The sequence below is a fragment of the Zophobas morio genome, unplaced genomic scaffold, assembly GCF_036711695.1.
Source record: "Zophobas morio isolate AGI-343-1 ecotype UQ-CSIRO unplaced genomic scaffold, CSIRO_AGI_Zmor_V1 ptg000049l, whole genome shotgun sequence".
Classification (NCBI taxonomy): Eukaryota; Metazoa; Arthropoda; class Insecta; order Coleoptera; family Tenebrionidae; genus Zophobas; species Zophobas morio.
The window spans coordinates 1,253,967-1,272,209 of record NW_026972154.1 but is presented as its reverse complement, the minus strand read 5'-3'; the positions used below and the strand labels follow the sequence as shown (position 1 = coordinate 1,272,209).

Sequence of the window (18,243 nt, the reverse complement as noted above, 5' to 3'; positions counted from 1 at the left end):
AAACTTCTAGTCGTTGTTTACTTAAAATTGATTGATAACAAGTTAAATCTAACTAGGTCAAAGCTGTCAAATTAATAACTCGATTTAAGTCCACATGTGCACGTACAACAATAATCTTCTACTAAGTAATAAATATCAGAAAATAAAATAAAGACAATATTGTTAATGGAATAAGATTACTATTCACACACGGACTGATTTAACATTTGAAAAATTAAGACAACTGGTCTTTTCTTTGTTTTTCTTTGCTGCTTATTTTTTTAACGTTGGACATACACACAAATAATGTAATATTTACCTACTAATCGTCTCATATTGAAATAAGTGATATGTTTCTTAGTAAACCTAATCAATTATGTCTAGATAAACATGTACCTATAGCCGGTAAAGAATAAATTAAATAAATATTGAAAAAATAAGATAACATTTTATACTTTATTTGAGCTGATAGCTTGAGACATCTTTTCTAAAAAACAGAGTGTTCATTGGTTGGTAAGAAAATCATGATGTCCAAGATCGAAACCTTTGTAACATTTTGTTATGTTAGTGTTATTGGTAAGTTAAAAAAATGAAAAGAACACATTGATGGAATTTTTGTTTTGCTTTAGTGTTGTTAGGAGTGTGTTTGTATAACATGAATTACAATCTATCAGCGAAAAATAAGTTCCAAGTTCGGTAAGTTAGCTATAATCAAAAAAAACTGTCACAAAATTTCACTTTAATTTTTTTGTGTCTAGCAATTCCTGCGTCTTACCACCGCACCCAATGTCCGGGTGGTGGACCCTTCCAAACCAGTTAACAAAACCACCAAACACGGCAGTACCAACGGGTTCCACATTGCTAATATTTTGTAACCAAACCTACAAGTTGGACGGTTCAGCAAAATCTCTCTGTATAGAAGGAAAGTGGTACCCTAAAATCGCAAAATGCTTAAGTTAGTACCACTGTTATCACGTACCAACCTTGTTTCAAAATTCAATTTTACAGAAACTTGTCCGCCGATGCTTTCTTCGTCACTGATGAAAATCCAGTGTTCTTTTGATAATAAAATTATGAAAAACTGCACAGACCCTATTGATAATACTCAAGCTCAGTTCTTCTGTGCCCCGTATTACGAAGACGAAAGAAAGGTGAAATTTAAAGCGATTTGTAATAATGGAAAGTGGAGCGAACAAGTACCCCAGTGTGTACCAGGTGTGTAGAAAGTCAAAACAGTATACATTTGACACAATTTTGATGTCTTCGTTTTGAAAATAATCAGTATGTGGCCGCCGACAATCCAAAAAAGGAATGCCGGTAATCGCTAATGGTACCTTTAGTACCAAAGGAGAATTTCCTTGGCAGGTAGCCCTTTATCAAAACAGAAACAACATATGTGGAGGAATTTTACTACACGAAAGACTAATCTTAACAGGTAATCCAAAAACCGTAATTTTAAAATACAAAGCAAAATTTTAGCCGCGCACTGTGTATCTAATGCTGATGGTAACCCCAACCCCACCTACATCTACATTGTGATTGTTGGAAACCACTACCGGAGATACCACGTTGCAAGTCTCGAAGATGGCGCTCAAAGCTCTTCGGTATTTTTGGCAATTTTGAAAAATGATAAGTTAATATTTTTTTAGGTTCACGCTATATATGTACCTGATGGATATGCAGGTGGTGACAGATTTTATTACATTGATATTGCAATCATTGTCACGACAAAGACGTTTAAATTGTCGAGTACAGTACAACCTGTATGCATCGACTGGTCGACAGAATATGAACGTTTATTATATAAAACTGGAAGACCAATGGGGCTGGTAAGAACTATTTTGTGTACGAACTGTGTCAAAAGAATGGAACGTGAAAGTTTAGTTCTTGTATAATAGTGAGTAAATTATTTTGACTAGGTTAGTGGATGGGGTTATACCATAGAACACAGTAAACCTTCAGATATGTCAAGAAGTCTGGAACTTTCCATAATTGATAGAGAAAAGTGTATACATATGTTAGACGATGTAGAACATCAAGGGTACGTTACCGATGATAAAATCTGCGGTGGATATTTAAACAAAAGTAAGTTGTAATTTTTCGTGCATTTCCAATACAGGTGTATTAGTCTTGGGAAAATCCAATATAAAAATGGATTTTTCCATTTTAGGTAAATCGGTCCGCCACGGTGATAGTGGCAGTGGAGTAGTTTTCAACCACAAAGGCAGACACTATCTCATTGGAATAGTCAGCATTTCTTTATTAGCACAAACAGAAAATGGAAGCCGTGACAGTCAAAAGTACTCCCTTTTCACTCAAGTCTCCAAATACATAGACGATTTTATTTGGGAGTATTACGCCCGATATAAACCGTAAGTCTCTTCTTCGTGTAAATCTTGCTTTTGCTACATATTATTGTAAAATTCCACAGACAGGCCATCCCTCTAGTATATACCACTGCACCGACCACACACATTCACACTCAGACTAGTACTTCAATGGAAACCTCTACAACAACCCCCACCACTCCAGCAGCAAATAGGTACGTACGTTTGACCACAACGTGGCTACAATAACCCCGCTAACTTGAAGCACAAACTGCCTTCTAACCAAACAGCCAGAATTTGGTCAATGGGCGATTTATCGTGGTACCAGTAATTCCTCCCCAGGAACTTTCGTGAAAACTGGTACCATGCTGAAGATAGTGTGTCACGAAGGATACAAATTAGACGGAAACGACATACTTGCATGTGAAAATGGTACCTGGTCGTCTGACATCGGAAATTGCTTAAGTACTATTGTACAAAACTCATTTTTATGTCTACAATGACGATTTTAGAAATGTGTCCAACTATTGCCAGCACGAAAGTGATGAATATTACGTGTTACTTTAACATACGGAAACTGAAAAACTGCGCTGAGCCCGTGGTTGGTACCATTGCGAAGTACCACTGTGCTCCGTTCTATGAAGACGTGAAGTTGATGGAGCATTCTTTGTATTGTAACGGGAGTTGGGGTAATGCGAGTTGGACGCCGGGGACTCCCTATTGTGTTCCAAGTACGACTTTACTATCTATAAGTGCAATTTTATCTGTGTGATAAAAATTATAGAATGTGGACACAGATCAGTTAAGGACCCCGTGCTTAATATATCTGACGGTACCAGAGATTTTCCATGGGTAGTGGGGATTTATAGACAAAATGATAACAAACTGATATGTACTGGTACTTTATTAAGTGACAAAATTGTACTCACTGGTAAAGATTTAGAACAAACTTTGTGACGGTACTGTAACCAATGTATTCTAGTTGCTCGTTGTTTGGGAGACGTTAACGAAAAATTGCTATCTAAACAATACATTGTAGCTGCTGGTTCATATTTTTCTTCTAGAAGTTCTGAAAAAGTACAAACTTCTAGTATTCATCACGCTGATAATTATGGTTATTTGCTTATTATAGTACTAGAAAACGAGTTCCAATTTTCACGAACCGTTCAACCGGTGTGTATAGATTGGGAAGGAGAATTGACGAAAGAAAACGATGAAGGCTATGTATATACTCTTATTGTATTTTTTAATCATGTAAAAATATTTTATTTGAAATGTAGCTCAGTCTTTGGAACTCCAACGGTACTAGTATCAATTTTTCGCATAATTCTACAACTGCTAAAGTAAAGTTGGCATCAATTGAAGAGTGTAGGATGAATTTACCAGAAGAATATATGAATATGACAAACGAAAAATTGTGTGTTCATCATTCAGAGAGAGGTGAGCATTTGTGGGAAGTTGTAGTGATGTTTGTTGTGTTTTGAAACTTTCTTAGGTGCTCCTTTTTGTGCGATGGATGGAGGTGGAGGACTCTTTGTGAAATATCAAGATAAGTTTCACATTTTTGGTGTTATGGATGTGTTAAATACCCAAGAAGAGTGTGTTAATCGGGAATATAGTCTTTATATCCCTGTTAATTACTACCTCACAATGTTTAAAACGAAACTGAAAAACTGATACAAAGTTTGTAATATATAACTGTATTTAATTTATCCTGACTAGACTACCCGCTCCCGACAGTGATTCCTATTTAAACAGCCTCGCGTTCCTTCTAGAGAGTTCGCGACCGCTGCTTCGAGTGGTTCTGGACGACACCGCGATTCATGTAAACCGCTTTTAGGTTTTTCTCTAAATGTTCTGATTTTGACGAACTCATTTTGATTTAATCATTAACTTGAATTAATGCATGATTTACTAAAAGTTAGAAGATTTTAAATTTAAATAAACCATCATCGTGAATCAAGCCGTCTAGCGCATGCTGCGGCGGACAAATATACCTTCACGAGGAGACGCCCTTCGCGCCGCTGTCGCTGTATTTTTACCATCCAGTTACTTTAATTAAGATTTCTCTTTTTCTTTGTGTATGTAAATATGTGATATTTTAAATAGGTATTTGTATCAATTTGTGTTATTGGATTTCATTTTTAAAAGTTGGAAAGGGTTTTTGCAGCTGGTTTCCAGATGTTGCCCCATATTTTGCGTTTTATTTAAAGTCACTTTTCCAACCTTGTGGTTCATCACTCAAAAAAAAAACACAACGTAGGGTTCCATTTTGTTGACAAACACATTACAAAACAAGCATCAATTAAATTGGCATGGTTATAATGAGAAAAAACCCCGAAAGAATAGCAAAGATAATAAAGACAGAAAAACTAAAAAAAAAACATCGTAGAAGCAAACTAAGAAAGCAATGGTTAGAACTGATAGAAGAGAAAACACTAGAGATGAAAAGAAAAATACATATGGAAGAAGTGAGTTGAAAAAAGTGGAAGGAGAACGATAAGAAGAAGAATGTGTGGGGAAATTAGCAAACAAAAAACCAAGATTGTGGGAAATACTAAATGGAAATAAACAGGTAGAAGAAGATGGAAAATTGACATGAGTAGGGAAAAATGGAAAATCGGGGATACTCGTAGATCATACAGTTGTAAATACTGAGGCAGAAGAGGAAGTAACACATTTTAAGACAGGGCAAATGAGAAAGAGAATTACAAAAATAGAAAGAGGAAGATAGTCAAGAAAGGGAGATCAGAATTTGAAATGAAGAAGGGTACCAAACTTTAAGTCTAGAATGTTGGAAGCAGTTTTTAAAGTCGGCACCGTAGAACAAAAATTAGAGGAACTAGAATACTACACAAATGGGAAAAAACAGAGAAAAAAAGAAAGAAATTGCAAAAACCTGAAGAAATATAGTTCAACGAGAAGTGTCGCCTACTTAAGGTGAAAGCAAGGGCTTTCTTGCCACAATGGAGAAACGATAAAGCTATAAAAGAAAAATATTTACTACTAAAAAAAGAAAGAAGAAGAAGACGGAAAGCTGCAAACGGTGAGACTTACTAGAGAGAAAAAGGGAAAAGCAGAGAGTGTGCAAAAGAAAGATGTGATAGGTCTTACGAAAGGCCTGATTATATAGTGCGAAAGACAACAAAATGAAATAAAATAAGGGTGAATGCAAACATGAGAGCGGTATAGCATGAAGACCAAGAGAGAGCTGAGTGTACAATTTTGAACGCATGTTTTACACAAAAAGTTAAAAATGGTGCCCGAAGGTGTAAAAAGCAATGGAGAAAGAAGAAGTGGATACGCGAGTAAAGAAATAGAAAAGTTGAGGATGAGAGAACAGTGGATGGCAAGAGAAGTAAAAACGAGAGAGGTCAATGTAGACAAGCACGAGAGAATAGTAAAGAAAAAACGATAGACTGTGTAGGTTACCTATGTATGGAAGAAAGAGAAAACGTGGAACACTTGTTGGAAGAATGCACGGAGTTGAAAGAGCGTAAGGAAAATAAAAGAAAAAGAGGTGGAAAGAAAAAGGGAATGGCAGGGAAAAAAATCTTTATTTGATGTGTTTGATAAGAATATGCAATGTAGATCATATAAGTCCCAAATAAAGCATGTACGAAGATAGAAATCGACTCAAATACAGTTATTGCTTTATCAAATTTGCTTTGTGCTTCTTCGGACTCTATTATCTTCTCCAGATTCACGCCTTCTTCAAATAAAATGTCTCCATACAAGCTATAAATTTAACTTTCTTCGTTTTTAATAGTGTCGGTTGTGTCAGCTTGATTTGCTGCCGTTTTGGCACGGTTAAGACATTCAACATTGCAAGCCTGTTATGCCCGCACTACGTACTAGAGTGGTAGGAATTTCATTTTGATTCTAACGCTAACCCTAAGTTTTTTGGAAAGCATTTGTAGACGGAGCCTGGACAATTTCTCTAGACAAAGCATTCCAACCTACGAAAACTCGGTTTATGATGAAAAAGTGCCTAACCTGGGTACGGAAATGATCTTTTAGTAATTTAAGGTAGTGGCCCCTGGTGCGTTTATTCGGGTCGAGCGGGAACAAATGCCTGACCGGGGAATGATCGTTACTTAGGGCCTGATAAGCTACTATTAAGTCTCCACGTTTACCCCTATCAGACAAATTGCAAAGGTTCATTACTGCCAGCAGGACGGCGGTTGAAAAAGGGAATTCTTGTAGCTTTCCGCTGGACAGTTTCCAGAAGTAGGAACCGAAATGTAGACGTTTCCTTTACAGTAGCGGGGCAGTGGTCCAACCAAGTCCTCGCTGACGGTGTGCCACGGGCCATAGATCTGGTGTGGTTGGTATTTCCGGGCGGCCACTTCGGCGATATCGACGTCTTTGGGACAAGGCGTCCGCTACCTGGTTCAGGACACCCTTTCGACACCACCTCAAAGTCGTATGGCTGTAAGGACACTATCCAATGGGTGAGACGACCACGAGGATTCAACGACTGATGGTCCGTCTCGACAATGAAGTGATACGATGGCCAAACCTTCCTTCTCGACAGTGGCGTAGTTCTTTTGTGGTTCGGCCAAGCTCAACTCCCAAAAGCTATTATCCGGTCCTGTCCGGATATTTTCTGGATCAAAGCGGCTCCCAAGCCTTGGTCGCTGGCGTCGACTTGAAGTCTGATTGGCTGGAAAACATCCGGGCACGCGAGCCGGGTGCTTCAGTGAGTCTGCACTTTAGTAGCAGATTCGTGTAAATGCGGGCACAAATTTACGGTACCAGGACGCTACCCTTAACAAACGGCGTAACCCACGGACGGATGTCGGCGGCGACATGTCCTGGATCGCTTTAACCTTGTCTGGATCGGTAGAAATTCCATATTCGGAAACAACATGCCCAAGATATTTCAAAGATGTCTGGAAAACCGCACACTTCTCTGGATTCGGCACCAATTTGGCGTGACGAAACTTTCTAAAGACGGTTTTCAGATTGCTCTTGTGTTCCTCCCATGACTTGCCTAAAACAATAATTATGTCGGCAAGGTAGGCGAAGGCTTTACTGTCCATTTCCGGACCCAGCACAGCATCTAGAAGCTTCTGGAAACTCGCACAAGCGGAATAGAGATCGAAGGGCATCGCTCGAAATTGAAAGAGCCCTTGGTTCGGGACGGTGAAGGCGGTGATTGGCTTACTGTCTTCCGCAAGAGGAACTTACCAATACCTTTGCTTCAATTCGATACTGGAGAAATATCTGGATCCTCACAGTGTTTACCATCTTTCTTCTGCGTCAGGGCAATGGATGAGCTCCACGGGTTTTCTAAAGGTTCACTTCTGCATTGATTATTTTCTGCACGGCCGAGTTCCGGGGTCGATATCGCTGTTTAATCGGAGTCGGATCGATTAAATGGATTTCATGCACAGCCATATCGGTAGGCCCTTGTACCCTTTCAAACTTGGCCATTTCTTCACGGATGAAGTGCTCGGCTGGATTAGTTCGGACCGTTGAAATTGGTAACTTAGTCGGTGTGTCTTGACTAGCTGTCCATTGGCTACTTCAGCATGTACAGGAGCAGATAAGCGCGCCGGCTGACCTAAACAATCGGAACAATGTTATACCGTTTCTTCGCTGATATACGAGAGGACGAAACCTGGATGCTGGAGCGGTAAATTTTCGATTGCCTATGGATATCAGCCAAATAATACGGTTGACGGTGGTAACAGATGGATGGACATTTTTGATGTTCGTGATCGGGTAGGAATGACGGGTTTAAATATGCCCCTATTTTTGGAGACTGAACGAGGCTCTGGGTTGTACAGTCCCCTGGGAGTTTGTCGACGGCGTCTTACAAGGGCACTCCACAGACTTCACTCCTTTTCGGCCACATCGGGAACAGAATAGTTGTGGAGGTGACGTGCAGGCGAATCGCAGGTGACCGGCCTATTCTAATCTCCAACACAGGGATGATTTCTCGGTGGCATACCTCGTCGGCGTATTCGGTTCCACCTGTGACTGCCTTCGATTGACGGTCGGCTCTTGGTCGGCAATCCAAGTGTCCAAACGGCGAATGAGAGTCTGCATATGTCTTCCTCTAGCCCTTGTGGCGGCACAATAACACGTCGGTAAGCAGAGTAAAGATAAGTTGTCTTGTGGTGTAGTGGTCAGCATACCTGCCCGGAATGCAAGGAGACGTGGGTTCGAATCCCACCGAGGCACAACATTTTTCTCTGCTTACCTACACCCTTATTGATATTCGGTCGGAACGAAATATGTCTTGAACATGCGCACAAAGTCGGCCCAAGTGTGCATTTGGTGACGGTTATTGCGGTACCACAGGATTGCATGTCCATGTAACAATCCAGGTAGTGCTCTCACCAGGTGATGACGGGGTATGGCGTACTCGTCTGCCAGCTAGTTGACCCTTTCTAGGAAAGCGACAGTGTTCGCCTTGCCATCGAAGGAAACGTTCCACTTCCGGATCTGGTTCAGCATATCGGGAATCGACATGCCAGCGGGTGGACGTTCGAACGGTGGCGAATCGACAAAATTCAAGTGTGGCCTACAGAGGACGTCTTTAGCATGCGGCCACACCTGCCGATCAGCGCCTTTCTAGAGAACGCCCATCACGGGTTTCTACGTGGATGATTCGGTTGCTTTACGGGGAATAGATCCGGCAGATTTCCATATGGGCGGTTCGGTTGCGTCATCGGGAGACATCTGGCTGGAGAGTGGCGGAAGGAAAGTAATGCCCGCGGCGGCGGGTCCTTCCTTCAGAAAGGTCTTCATTCTGCGGGGAAGTTCGTCCAGACTTCCTTCGGTGGACAGCCCAAACCTTTGCATATCGGCCATTAGTTGCGTATTCTTCAGGATGTAGATCTATCCCACGCTCGTATCGGCCACTTCTAGGCCTACCGTCTCGGTTGCTTCATTCTCATCCTCGTCGGTCGACTGAGGATTCTTCGGAGACGGAAGATCACTAGTCGTCTGCTTCATAGTCCCTGCTCGGGCGCCAAATTTCTGTAACGGGTTTTTTCCCTTTTCGGTGCTGGGGTCGTCGGTTGAAGACGGCAACTTCCAGGACTTCAAAGAAAACCACTAGGGACTCAAGCATATGGTCGACGTACAAAAGGTGGATGGCGGTTGTGGGGTGGAACGCCGCGGTTAATGCCGAGCGGCGCTAGGTCGGGTCGCTTATCCCCCGGTTGATGCCTGGGGGATGGTCGGTTGGGACGGCGGTAATCCTCCGGTTGATGCCTGGGGGATGTCGGGAAGTCTTTCGATAAACGCCTGGAGGGTGGAAAGGTAGAATATCCCCAGGTTAATGGCTGATACCTGGGGGATGTCGGGATGTAGAATATCCCCAAGTTAATGGCTGATACCTGGGGGATGTCGGGATGTCCTCCGGTTAATGCCTGGAGGGCGGAAGGTTGGTGCCGAGGCACACTCTGCTTTTCCTGTGGAAAACGGAAAGCAGTTATAGCTGGTCTTATCTTCTGAGAAACAACAGATTGGACCCTAGGGGTTGAAAGAGTATCAGTGGATTCGGGGCAGCTATCAGTGTAGTGGCCAGTTTGCTTACACTTGAAGCAGATTTCTGTATTTGTGGTTAATGAGTTTGCCTTGATTTTTATCACAGTTACGACTGCCGGTAGACGTGTGGATTTCTCTGCTTGCAATAGTTCGATTCCATCGACATTGTCGACATTTTTTTCTAGCACATTCTAAATAACTTTAGAGGCAGTGGCGGCTCGTGACTTTTTCTGTTGGGGGGGCAAAATTAATACACAGTATTATGCTAAATTTAAAATTTATGCTAGGTAAAAATTATTGTTTCTTTTTATTAAAAATTTAGAAAAATGTCAAGTTAGAGGTCCGTTAGCCAGAAATTATTGATTGAAAATTGATAATTGAAAATCGATAATTTCTGTTTACCATCTGGAACCACGAGGAGGTGGACCTAATTCCAGACTTCCCCAACGGTGATGGGGCGAACTCAAAGTTCCTTTTAAATTCGTTGACATAAGAAATATAAATAAAATTTTGTTAATCGCGTGTCCAGTAGATGCAATAGGTATCCCCCACTTTAAATTATTTTCAATTTTTTTAATTAATGTTTCTATATATAAAATCCATACGTCTTTCTTTGTTACGAACAAAATGTTCTATAACTAGTTCATTGAAATTCGTGGTTTCTTGCACTAGTTTTTTTTCTATTGAACACATTGCCAAGGCACACAATCTTTCTTGACACATTGTATTTCGTAAAAATGTCTTTATACGTTTTAACGTCGAAAAACATCGTTCGCATTCACTTGTCACCATCGGTAATGTGCAAATAATTTTCAATAATTTTTTTGTTTCTGAAAATACGTCTAATAAATTGTTTTCATACATAAACTTCAAGAATGTTAAGGCACCATTTGCTGTCGAAAAATCGGGATGATTATAAATAACGTTTAACTCATTTTTTAACACATTAAAATTTAAATCATATTTTGTAGCACATAATTCAACTTCTTTTGATGGAAAATTTAGTTGAAAATATGAAAATAAGCTAGTCTGAAACAAATTTGCTGCTGTAATATAATCTGCTTCTAAAAATCGATCATTTATACTAAATTTAATATTGTCACAAATTTCTTTAGCAATTGCAATTTTATTATCATTAAAACGAGACCGCTTTTTTGAAGATTCACCCTCTTCGTTTTCTTCTCGGTAATAATCGTAGTCGATAGAATCTGTTACATGTTGTATGGCAAGTTTAAAAGAAGTAATGTTTTTCTGAAGTTTAATTAAGTCCATTTCGCGAATTTGAAGTTGGTTGAAAAGTATCTCGGTACTAGGCATGATTCTGTGAAAGAAGTATAACCAAAAATTAAAATCGTAATCTTCTAATGTTTTCCGTAAACTACTTGCCTTGGCAATTGTTAATTTATCACTATTTTTATCTTCCATTATAATTTGAAAGCAGTTAATCAAATCATTTTTAAAACTATGTACAGTATTAACTATTCGTGACTTAAAGTTCCATCTAGTCGGACAATTTCTTGGTAATCTTTTAGAAACGATATTATCAAGTATTTTTATACGTTTAGGAGATCTTGAAAAAACGAGGAAAATGATTCTAAATTTGAAAAAAAAATTCTTACTTGGCTGTGTGCTGATGCCGCCTTTTCTATAATAATTAAATTCAACTGGTGAGCATAGCAGTGAATAAACTGAGCTTTAGGGTAATGTTCCTTGATTTTTGCTTGTACCCCATTTTGTCTTCCACTCATAACCGAAGCACCATCATAAGACTGAGATATAAGTTTTTTTGGATTTTGATTGATTGCTGTGTGATCTGTTGGATTAATGAATCCTAAAAATCTTTCAAATATTTTACCTTTCAATTCATATCTAACGACAAAAACCAGCTGCGACTGTGAAGCTACATCTGTAGTTTCATCAGCTAAAATAGATATATATTCCGCTTCCAAAATTTCATCTTTGATTTAATTAATACAAACAGCATAAATTGAATCAAGTCGTTCGTTTTGTATGGTTTTTGAAAGACCCATAAAAACGCGATTGTTCGTTTTTTCTATATGAGATTTTAATGTAGTGTCAAGCTCTGCCATTAAATTAATTAAACCTCTGAAAATTCCCGGATTTGTAGAATCATGCGTTTCATCATGCCCCCTTAAAGCCAACTCAAAGACTCCACAAAATTTTATACCGTCAATCAGTTTACTTAAAATGTATCTATTCTGTTTTACCTGATCATTATGTTTCTCGACGTTCTCTCTATAAGCACTATTTAACTGATTTCTTATGTCTACTTTACCTAAGGCTGCGAACGATACGTTGAGATTTAAGTGTTTTTTACTCGAGCGATGCTTTTTTACTTTTTCTCCCAAATGTTTTAAATCCGTGATTCCGGTTTCAGTCCAAGCTTTATCAACATCTCCGTTATTCATAAGGGTACATACAAAACAGAAAAGGGCGTTTTTCGCGTTGCAACCACATAACCACCACTCACTTTGATACATAGTCTTATTAAATTTTCGATGCACGAGTTTGTCTTTAACTTTAGACGACACAGCAATGTCCAAATCGGGTCTTGGCGGTCCAACGTTTTTTATTAATAGTTTTTCATCATGGCTTAATTTATTTTCAGATTGTAGCCGCAAAATTCTCTCAATCGAATTCATATTGATATTATTGACAACTCTACAACACAGTTTTTTAAGTTTCTTAAAATCACTGCAAACGCACAGAAAACTAAAACTGAAGAAGTTAGCAAATTTCACTCGACCGTTTTGTTTCAAAATCGATGACTAAATCGATAAAAGTGTATGCAATCGTATATGCATTTAAGTACTTAAGTTGCAGTACATAATTAAGACGAAGCGATTACTATGCCCTGCCGAGATGTTGCAATATCGTGCATTTGTGCATATAATCGCGAAGATTGCCAAGTACGGGTCAATGAAAATATTCACAATTTGGCAACATGCAGGACGGGCAAAGGTGTATGATACCCCGCCGAGATGATGTCAGATTGTGTTCTGAACATAGGCAACTCGTAGGTTTCGTAATTAAATGCATTTTGATAATTAATAGCGCGAAACTATCAGATTTAAAAATGTGCTTTCATTTTGGTGGGGCATTGCCCGTTTGCCCTTCCTGCACCAGCCGCCACTGCTTTAGACTAATTTTTAACTTCTCGCAAACAAAAAAGATCTTTTATAAATGTGCCCCCTATTCTTTGGCATTAAAATTTTGCCATCAACCGAGGAATTTTTTGACGATCTATTGACTATTATAGTGTTCGTATATTCGGCGACCTGATCATAAATTATAATTTTAAATAAATTCTACAATCTCGTTTTAACTAAGTGTAAGTAATTAGTCACATTTTTAAAGCAAAATCGAATAAAAAAATTGTAGCAGACGACAGACACGATCAGACGTAAACGGAAGACGTATTTTTTCATTCTCTAGAATTCGCCGGATGGAACTAATTACAAAATTTGCTTATCCTACGGGAGGTTAAAATTATAAAAGTTGGGCACACACAAAAGTGATGTAATATTTGACACTCGTCTCACATTTGAGATTTCGTGGTAATCCTAATCAATGATGTGCAGATAAACATGTACCTACATCGTAAAGAATAAATTAAATAAATATTTAGTAAATAAGATAACATTTAAACCCTATTTGGGCTCTTACCTTGATCGATTTTGTTTAAAAAAGTGCGTGTTTACGCATTTGTGAAAAAGTCACGATGTCCAGTATTGAGAATTTCGTAACATTTTGTTGTATTAGCGTTATTGGTAAGTAACTAAAAAAATTATAAGAACACAGTCAAGCCGCTTGTTTTAGTGTTATTAGGAGTGTCTTTGTACCACAGGAATTACAATATAGTAACGAAAAAGAATTTCCAGTTACGGTAAATAAGCAACAATTTGCACTGACGTAAATTTGACATTAAAAGTTTTTTCTTTTAAATTTAGCTACTCCTGCATCTTACCACCTCACCCATGTTTCGGATGGTGGACCCTTACATACCAGTTAACAAAACCACCAAAAACAGCAGTACCAGCCGGTTCCACTTTGCAAGTATTTTGCAACGAAACCCACAAGTTGGACGGTTCAGCAAAATCTCTTTGTATAGACGGAAAGTGGTACCCAAAAATCGGAAAATGCTTAAGTTAGTACCACGATTATCACGTAACAACCTGTTTCAGAGTTAACTTTTGCAGAAACTTGCCCTTCTATGTTTTCTTCACCAATGATGAAAGTCAGGTGTTCCTTTGATAATAAAATCATGAAAAATTGCGAAGACCCCATTGATAATACTCAAGTCGAGTTCATTTGTCCCCCTTTTTACAAAGACGAGAGAAAGGCGAAATTTAAAGCGACTTGTAACAATGGACAGTGGAGCGAAAAAGTACCCCAGTGTGTACCAGGTGTGTAGAAGAGAAATTTTGATTCATTTTATCTTCGTTTTAAAAATAATCAGAATGTGGCCGCCGAAAATCCAAAAAAGGAGTGCCGTTAATCGTAAACGGTACCATTAGTACTAAAGCAGAATTTCCCTGGCAGGTAGCCATTTACCACGTCACAAGCTTCATATGTGGAGGAATTTTACTACACGAAAAACTAATCTTAACAGGTAATCCAAAAATTTTAAAATACAAAGCAAAATTTTAGCCGCGCACTGTGTATCTAATGTTGATGGTAACCCCAATCCCACCCACATCTACAATGTGATTGTTGGAAACCACCGCCGCAGACACAAGTTTGCAAGTGTTGAATATGGCGCTCAAAAGTCTTCGGTACTAGTTTGTCAATTTTGAAAAATTATAAGTTAATATTTTTTTAGATTCACGCTGTATATATACCTGATGGATATGCAGGTGGTGACAGATTTTATTACGGCGATATTGCACTCATTGTCCCGACAGAGACTTTTAAATTGTCGAGTACAGTACAACCCATATGCATCGACTGGACGACAGAATATGAACATTTATTATATAAAGCTGCGAAACCAATGGGGCTGGTAAGAACTATTTTGTGTACGAACTGTGTCAAAAGAATGGAACGTGAATAAAAGTGAGATTAAATTATTTTGACTAGGTTAGTGCATGGGGTTATACACTAGAATACAGTAAACCTTCAGATATGTTAAGAAGTCTGGAACTTCCCGTAATCCCTAGAGAAAAGTGTATGCATATGTTACAAGATGTAGATTATAGAGAGTACCTTACCCAGGATAAATTCTGCGGTGGATATTTAAACAAAAGTAAGTTTGTGTTTTTTCGTACATTTCCAGTACAGGTGTATTACTTTTGGTAAAATCCACTATAAAAATGGATTTTTCCATTTTAGGTAAATCGGTCTGTCACGGTGATAGTGGCAGCGGAATGATTTTCAATCACAAAGGCAAACACTATCTTATTGGAATAGTTAGCATTTCTTTATTAGCGCAAACAGAAAATGGAGGGTGTGACAGTCAAAAATATTCCCTTTTCACTCATGTCTCCCAATACATAGACGATTTTATTAGGGAGTATTACGCCCGATATAAACCGTAAGCATCTGCTTGTTTTAAAGCAGCCCCTTTTGCTACATATTATTCTAAAATTCCACAGTCTGGGCATCCCTCTAGTACAAACCACAGCGCAGACCACACACATTCACACTCATACTAGTACTTCAATGACAACCTCTACAACAACCCCCACCACTCCAGCAGCAAACAGGTACGTACGTTTGACCACAACGTGCCTACAATAACCCCACTAACTTGAAGCACAAACTGCCTTCTAACCAAACACCCAGAATTTGGCCAATGGTCGATTTATGTTGGTACCACTAATTTCCCGCCAGGAACTCTCGTGAAAACTGGTACCATTTTGAAAATAGTGTGTCACGAAGGATACAAATTAGACGGAAACAATATACTTGCCTGTGAAAATGGTACCTGGTCGTCTGACATTGGAAAATGCTTAAGTACTATTGTACAAAACTTATTTTTATGTCTACAATGACGATTTTAGAAACTTGTCCAACTATAGCCAACACGAAAGAGATGAATGTAACATGTTACTTTAACATGGCGAAGATGAAAAACTGCGTTGAGCCTGTGGTTGGTGCTAGTGTGACGTACCAGTGTGCTCCGTTTTACGAAGACGTGAAGTTGATGGATTATCCTGTGTATTGTGAGAGTGGGAGCTGGAAGCCGGGGACTCCCCATTGTGTTCCAAGTACGACTTTACTATCAATAGGTGCGACTTTATCTGTGGTGATAACAATTTCAGAATGCGGACATATATCAGTCAAGGACCCCATGCTTAATATATCTGATGGTACCATAGGTTCTCCATGGGTAGTGGGGATTTATAGACAAAATGATACCAAACTGATATGCAGTGGTAGTTTATTAAGTGACAAAATTGTGCTCACTGGTAAAGATTTAGAACAAACTTTGTGACGGTACTGTAACGAATGTATTCTAGTTGCTCGTTGTTTCGGAGATGTTAACAACGAAAAATTGGTATCTAAACAATACATTGTAGCTGCTGGTTCATATTTTTCTTCTAGAGATTCAGAAAAAGTACAAACTTCTAGTATTCATCAAGCTGATAATTATGGTTATTTGCTTATTATAGTACTAGAAAAGGAGTTCCAATTTTCACGAACCGTTCAACCGGTGTGTATAGATTGGGATGGAGAATTGAAGAAAGAAAACGATGGAGGCTATGTATATTCTCTTAATGTATTTTTTAATCGTGTAAAAATATTTTATTTGATATGTAGCTCAGTCTTTGGAACTCCAACGGTACTAGTATCAATTTTTCGCATAATTCTACAACTGCTAAAGTAAAGTTGGCATCAATTGAAGAGTGTAGGATGAATTTACCAGAAAAATATATGGATATGACAGACGAAAAATTGTGTGTTCATCATTCAGAGAAAGGTGAGCATTTGTGGGAAATTGTAGCGATATTTGTTGAATATTGGAACTTTCTTAGGTACTCCTTTTTGTGCGATGGATGGAGGTGGAGGACTCTTTGTGAGACATCAAGATAAGTTTCACATTTTTGGTGTTATGGATGTGTTAAATACCCAAGAAGAGTGTGTTAATCGGGAATATAGTCTTTATATCCCTGTTAATAACTACGCCAAAATGTTCAAAACAAAATTGAAAAACTAATACAAACTTTTTTAATAAACCGGGTGTCTGGAAATGGCGTTTTTTTTTAATTCGGTAGACTCTTGGATACTCATAGTGAATCATTTTGAAAGCCCATGGAGATTTTTTTGTAAATTATTTAAAACAATTTTGGGGAACTTTGATGTTCTATTTTTGTAAAATTCTACCTGATCTGTTCTTGAGTTATTTTTTTTTAAATTAATTAACAGCGGCGCGAAATCACATTTGAATAATTTGAATTTGAAAGAAAAAAAAATTCAATCACAAAAAAGGAAATTGTTAACCGTAGGCAACCAAATATGCACGTAGCGCTTAGGGGTAGTTTTGCATGATCATTGAGTTAGATGAGGGCTTGGTATCGCTAGGGAGCTTTTAGTTAAAGGGTTAGAGGGTTGGTAGAGAAGCTGCATGGCGTAGGGTCATTATGAATGTGCTTGTGTGAGTGTAAACACGTGGTAAGCGCTAGGTTTAAATTAGTTGGTTTGGTAGTTAATTAAACGGGAGAAAGCCTTTGTTTAACGACAACCAATCGTAACTTTCATAATGACACGGTTGTCCCCAACCCGCGCGGTTAGTTCTTGTGGCCTTTTAATCGAAAAAATGCGGGCTTCCGGTCAACGCGAAACACGTGCTGTAAATTTGTTTCATTGTTTGTAAATTCACCAATCAAGTTAGTTTTTCTTAATAGTCAGCTAGTGCAAAGACAGTTTAACAATCAGGATTATTTAAATAAACCCCTTGCTAGAAGATTTCATGAAATTCATTTAGTCAGGAAAACATCTATTTGTTTAATTACGAGTAAGTTTCTGGGTGCATATACGTAAGTGTTACATTATAACACTTCTAAATTCTTCACACAAGATTGCTAATAGTTCATTTACGGCAGTTAAACAAGTTCATTACACTGCGAACTGGCGGGAGGGGTTTAAAATGTTTTCTTCCCTTAGGCGGTTATCATCGTTATCATCGTTATCGGGGCATGCCCTCACCACGCTACAGATTGATTAATTTATCAAGGCATGCCCTCACAACGCTACAGATTGATTAATTTATCAAGGCATGCCCTCACAACGCTACAGATTGATTAATTTATCAAGGCATGCCCTCGCAACGATTTAAAATTTACATCACCAAGACGCTTTTTCCTCGCAACGATTTTAAAATTTATATCACCGAGACGGTTTTTCCCTCGGAGCGATGATTGGATATTTTTGTGTTTGTTGGGATAACCAGTTCGCGGTATTTTAAACC

General features: G+C 38.6%; 2 protein-coding genes across 4 annotated transcripts; both read left to right on the top strand.

Annotated features, from left to right (window-relative positions):
- The first annotated feature begins 449 nt into the window (after positions 1 to 449).
- Positions 450 to 4,004, top strand: LOC135142584 (uncharacterized). 2 transcript variants are annotated; one of them, XM_064074312.1, is made up of 16 exons: positions 450 to 555; positions 609 to 675; positions 738 to 934; positions 988 to 1,194; positions 1,262 to 1,414; positions 1,459 to 1,583; positions 1,629 to 1,808; positions 1,899 to 2,064; positions 2,150 to 2,351; positions 2,411 to 2,521; positions 2,572 to 2,771; positions 2,819 to 3,037; positions 3,091 to 3,237; positions 3,289 to 3,530; positions 3,587 to 3,746; positions 3,802 to 4,004. In XM_064074312.1, exons 1-16 carry the CDS (start codon positions 504 to 506, stop codon positions 3,981 to 3,983), a joined length of 2,610 nt encoding a protein of 869 aa, XP_063930382.1. In that variant the 5' UTR covers positions 450 to 503; the 3' UTR covers positions 3,984 to 4,004. The 2 variants fall into 2 exon arrangements, with proteins under 2 accessions (XP_063930382.1, XP_063930381.1); XM_064074311.1 differs by having other exon boundaries at positions 2,108 to 2,351.
- A 9,486-nt stretch (positions 4,005 to 13,490) lies between these two features.
- On the top strand, positions 13,491 to 17,026 carry LOC135142585 (uncharacterized). 2 transcript variants are annotated; one of them, XM_064074314.1, is made up of 16 exons: positions 13,491 to 13,603; positions 13,653 to 13,719; positions 13,784 to 13,980; positions 14,033 to 14,239; positions 14,293 to 14,445; positions 14,484 to 14,608; positions 14,656 to 14,835; positions 14,913 to 15,078; positions 15,165 to 15,366; positions 15,428 to 15,538; positions 15,589 to 15,788; positions 15,836 to 16,042; positions 16,097 to 16,243; positions 16,295 to 16,539; positions 16,596 to 16,755; positions 16,811 to 17,026. In XM_064074314.1, exons 1-16 carry the CDS (start codon positions 13,555 to 13,557, stop codon positions 16,990 to 16,992), a joined length of 2,598 nt encoding a protein of 865 aa, XP_063930384.1. In that variant the 5' UTR covers positions 13,491 to 13,554; the 3' UTR covers positions 16,993 to 17,026. The 2 variants fall into 2 exon arrangements, with proteins under 2 accessions (XP_063930384.1, XP_063930383.1); XM_064074313.1 differs by having other exon boundaries at positions 14,018 to 14,239.
- The last annotated feature ends 1,217 nt before the right edge of the window (positions 17,027 to 18,243 follow it).

Excerpts from the sequence above, each read along its gene's own strand:
- LOC135142585 (XM_064074313.1), top strand. The coding sequence starts at position 13,555 with ATGTCCAGTATTGAGAATTTCGTAACATTTTGTTGTATTAGCGTTATT. Across the intron at positions 14,446-14,483 it reads CGAAAAACTAATCTTAACAG|CCGCGCACTGTGTATCTAAT; the intron begins GTAATCCAAAAA and ends GCAAAATTTTAG. Across the intron at positions 15,367-15,427 it reads TATTACGCCCGATATAAACC|TCTGGGCATCCCTCTAGTAC; the intron begins GTAAGCATCTGC and ends AAAATTCCACAG.
- LOC135142584 (XM_064074311.1), top strand. The coding sequence starts at position 504 with ATGATGTCCAAGATCGAAACCTTTGTAACATTTTGTTATGTTAGTGTT. Across the intron at positions 2,352-2,410 it reads TATTACGCCCGATATAAACC|ACAGGCCATCCCTCTAGTAT; the intron begins GTAAGTCTCTTC and ends AAAATTCCACAG. Across the intron at positions 3,747-3,801 it reads TGTTCATCATTCAGAGAGAG|GTGCTCCTTTTTGTGCGATG; the intron begins GTGAGCATTTGT and ends AAACTTTCTTAG.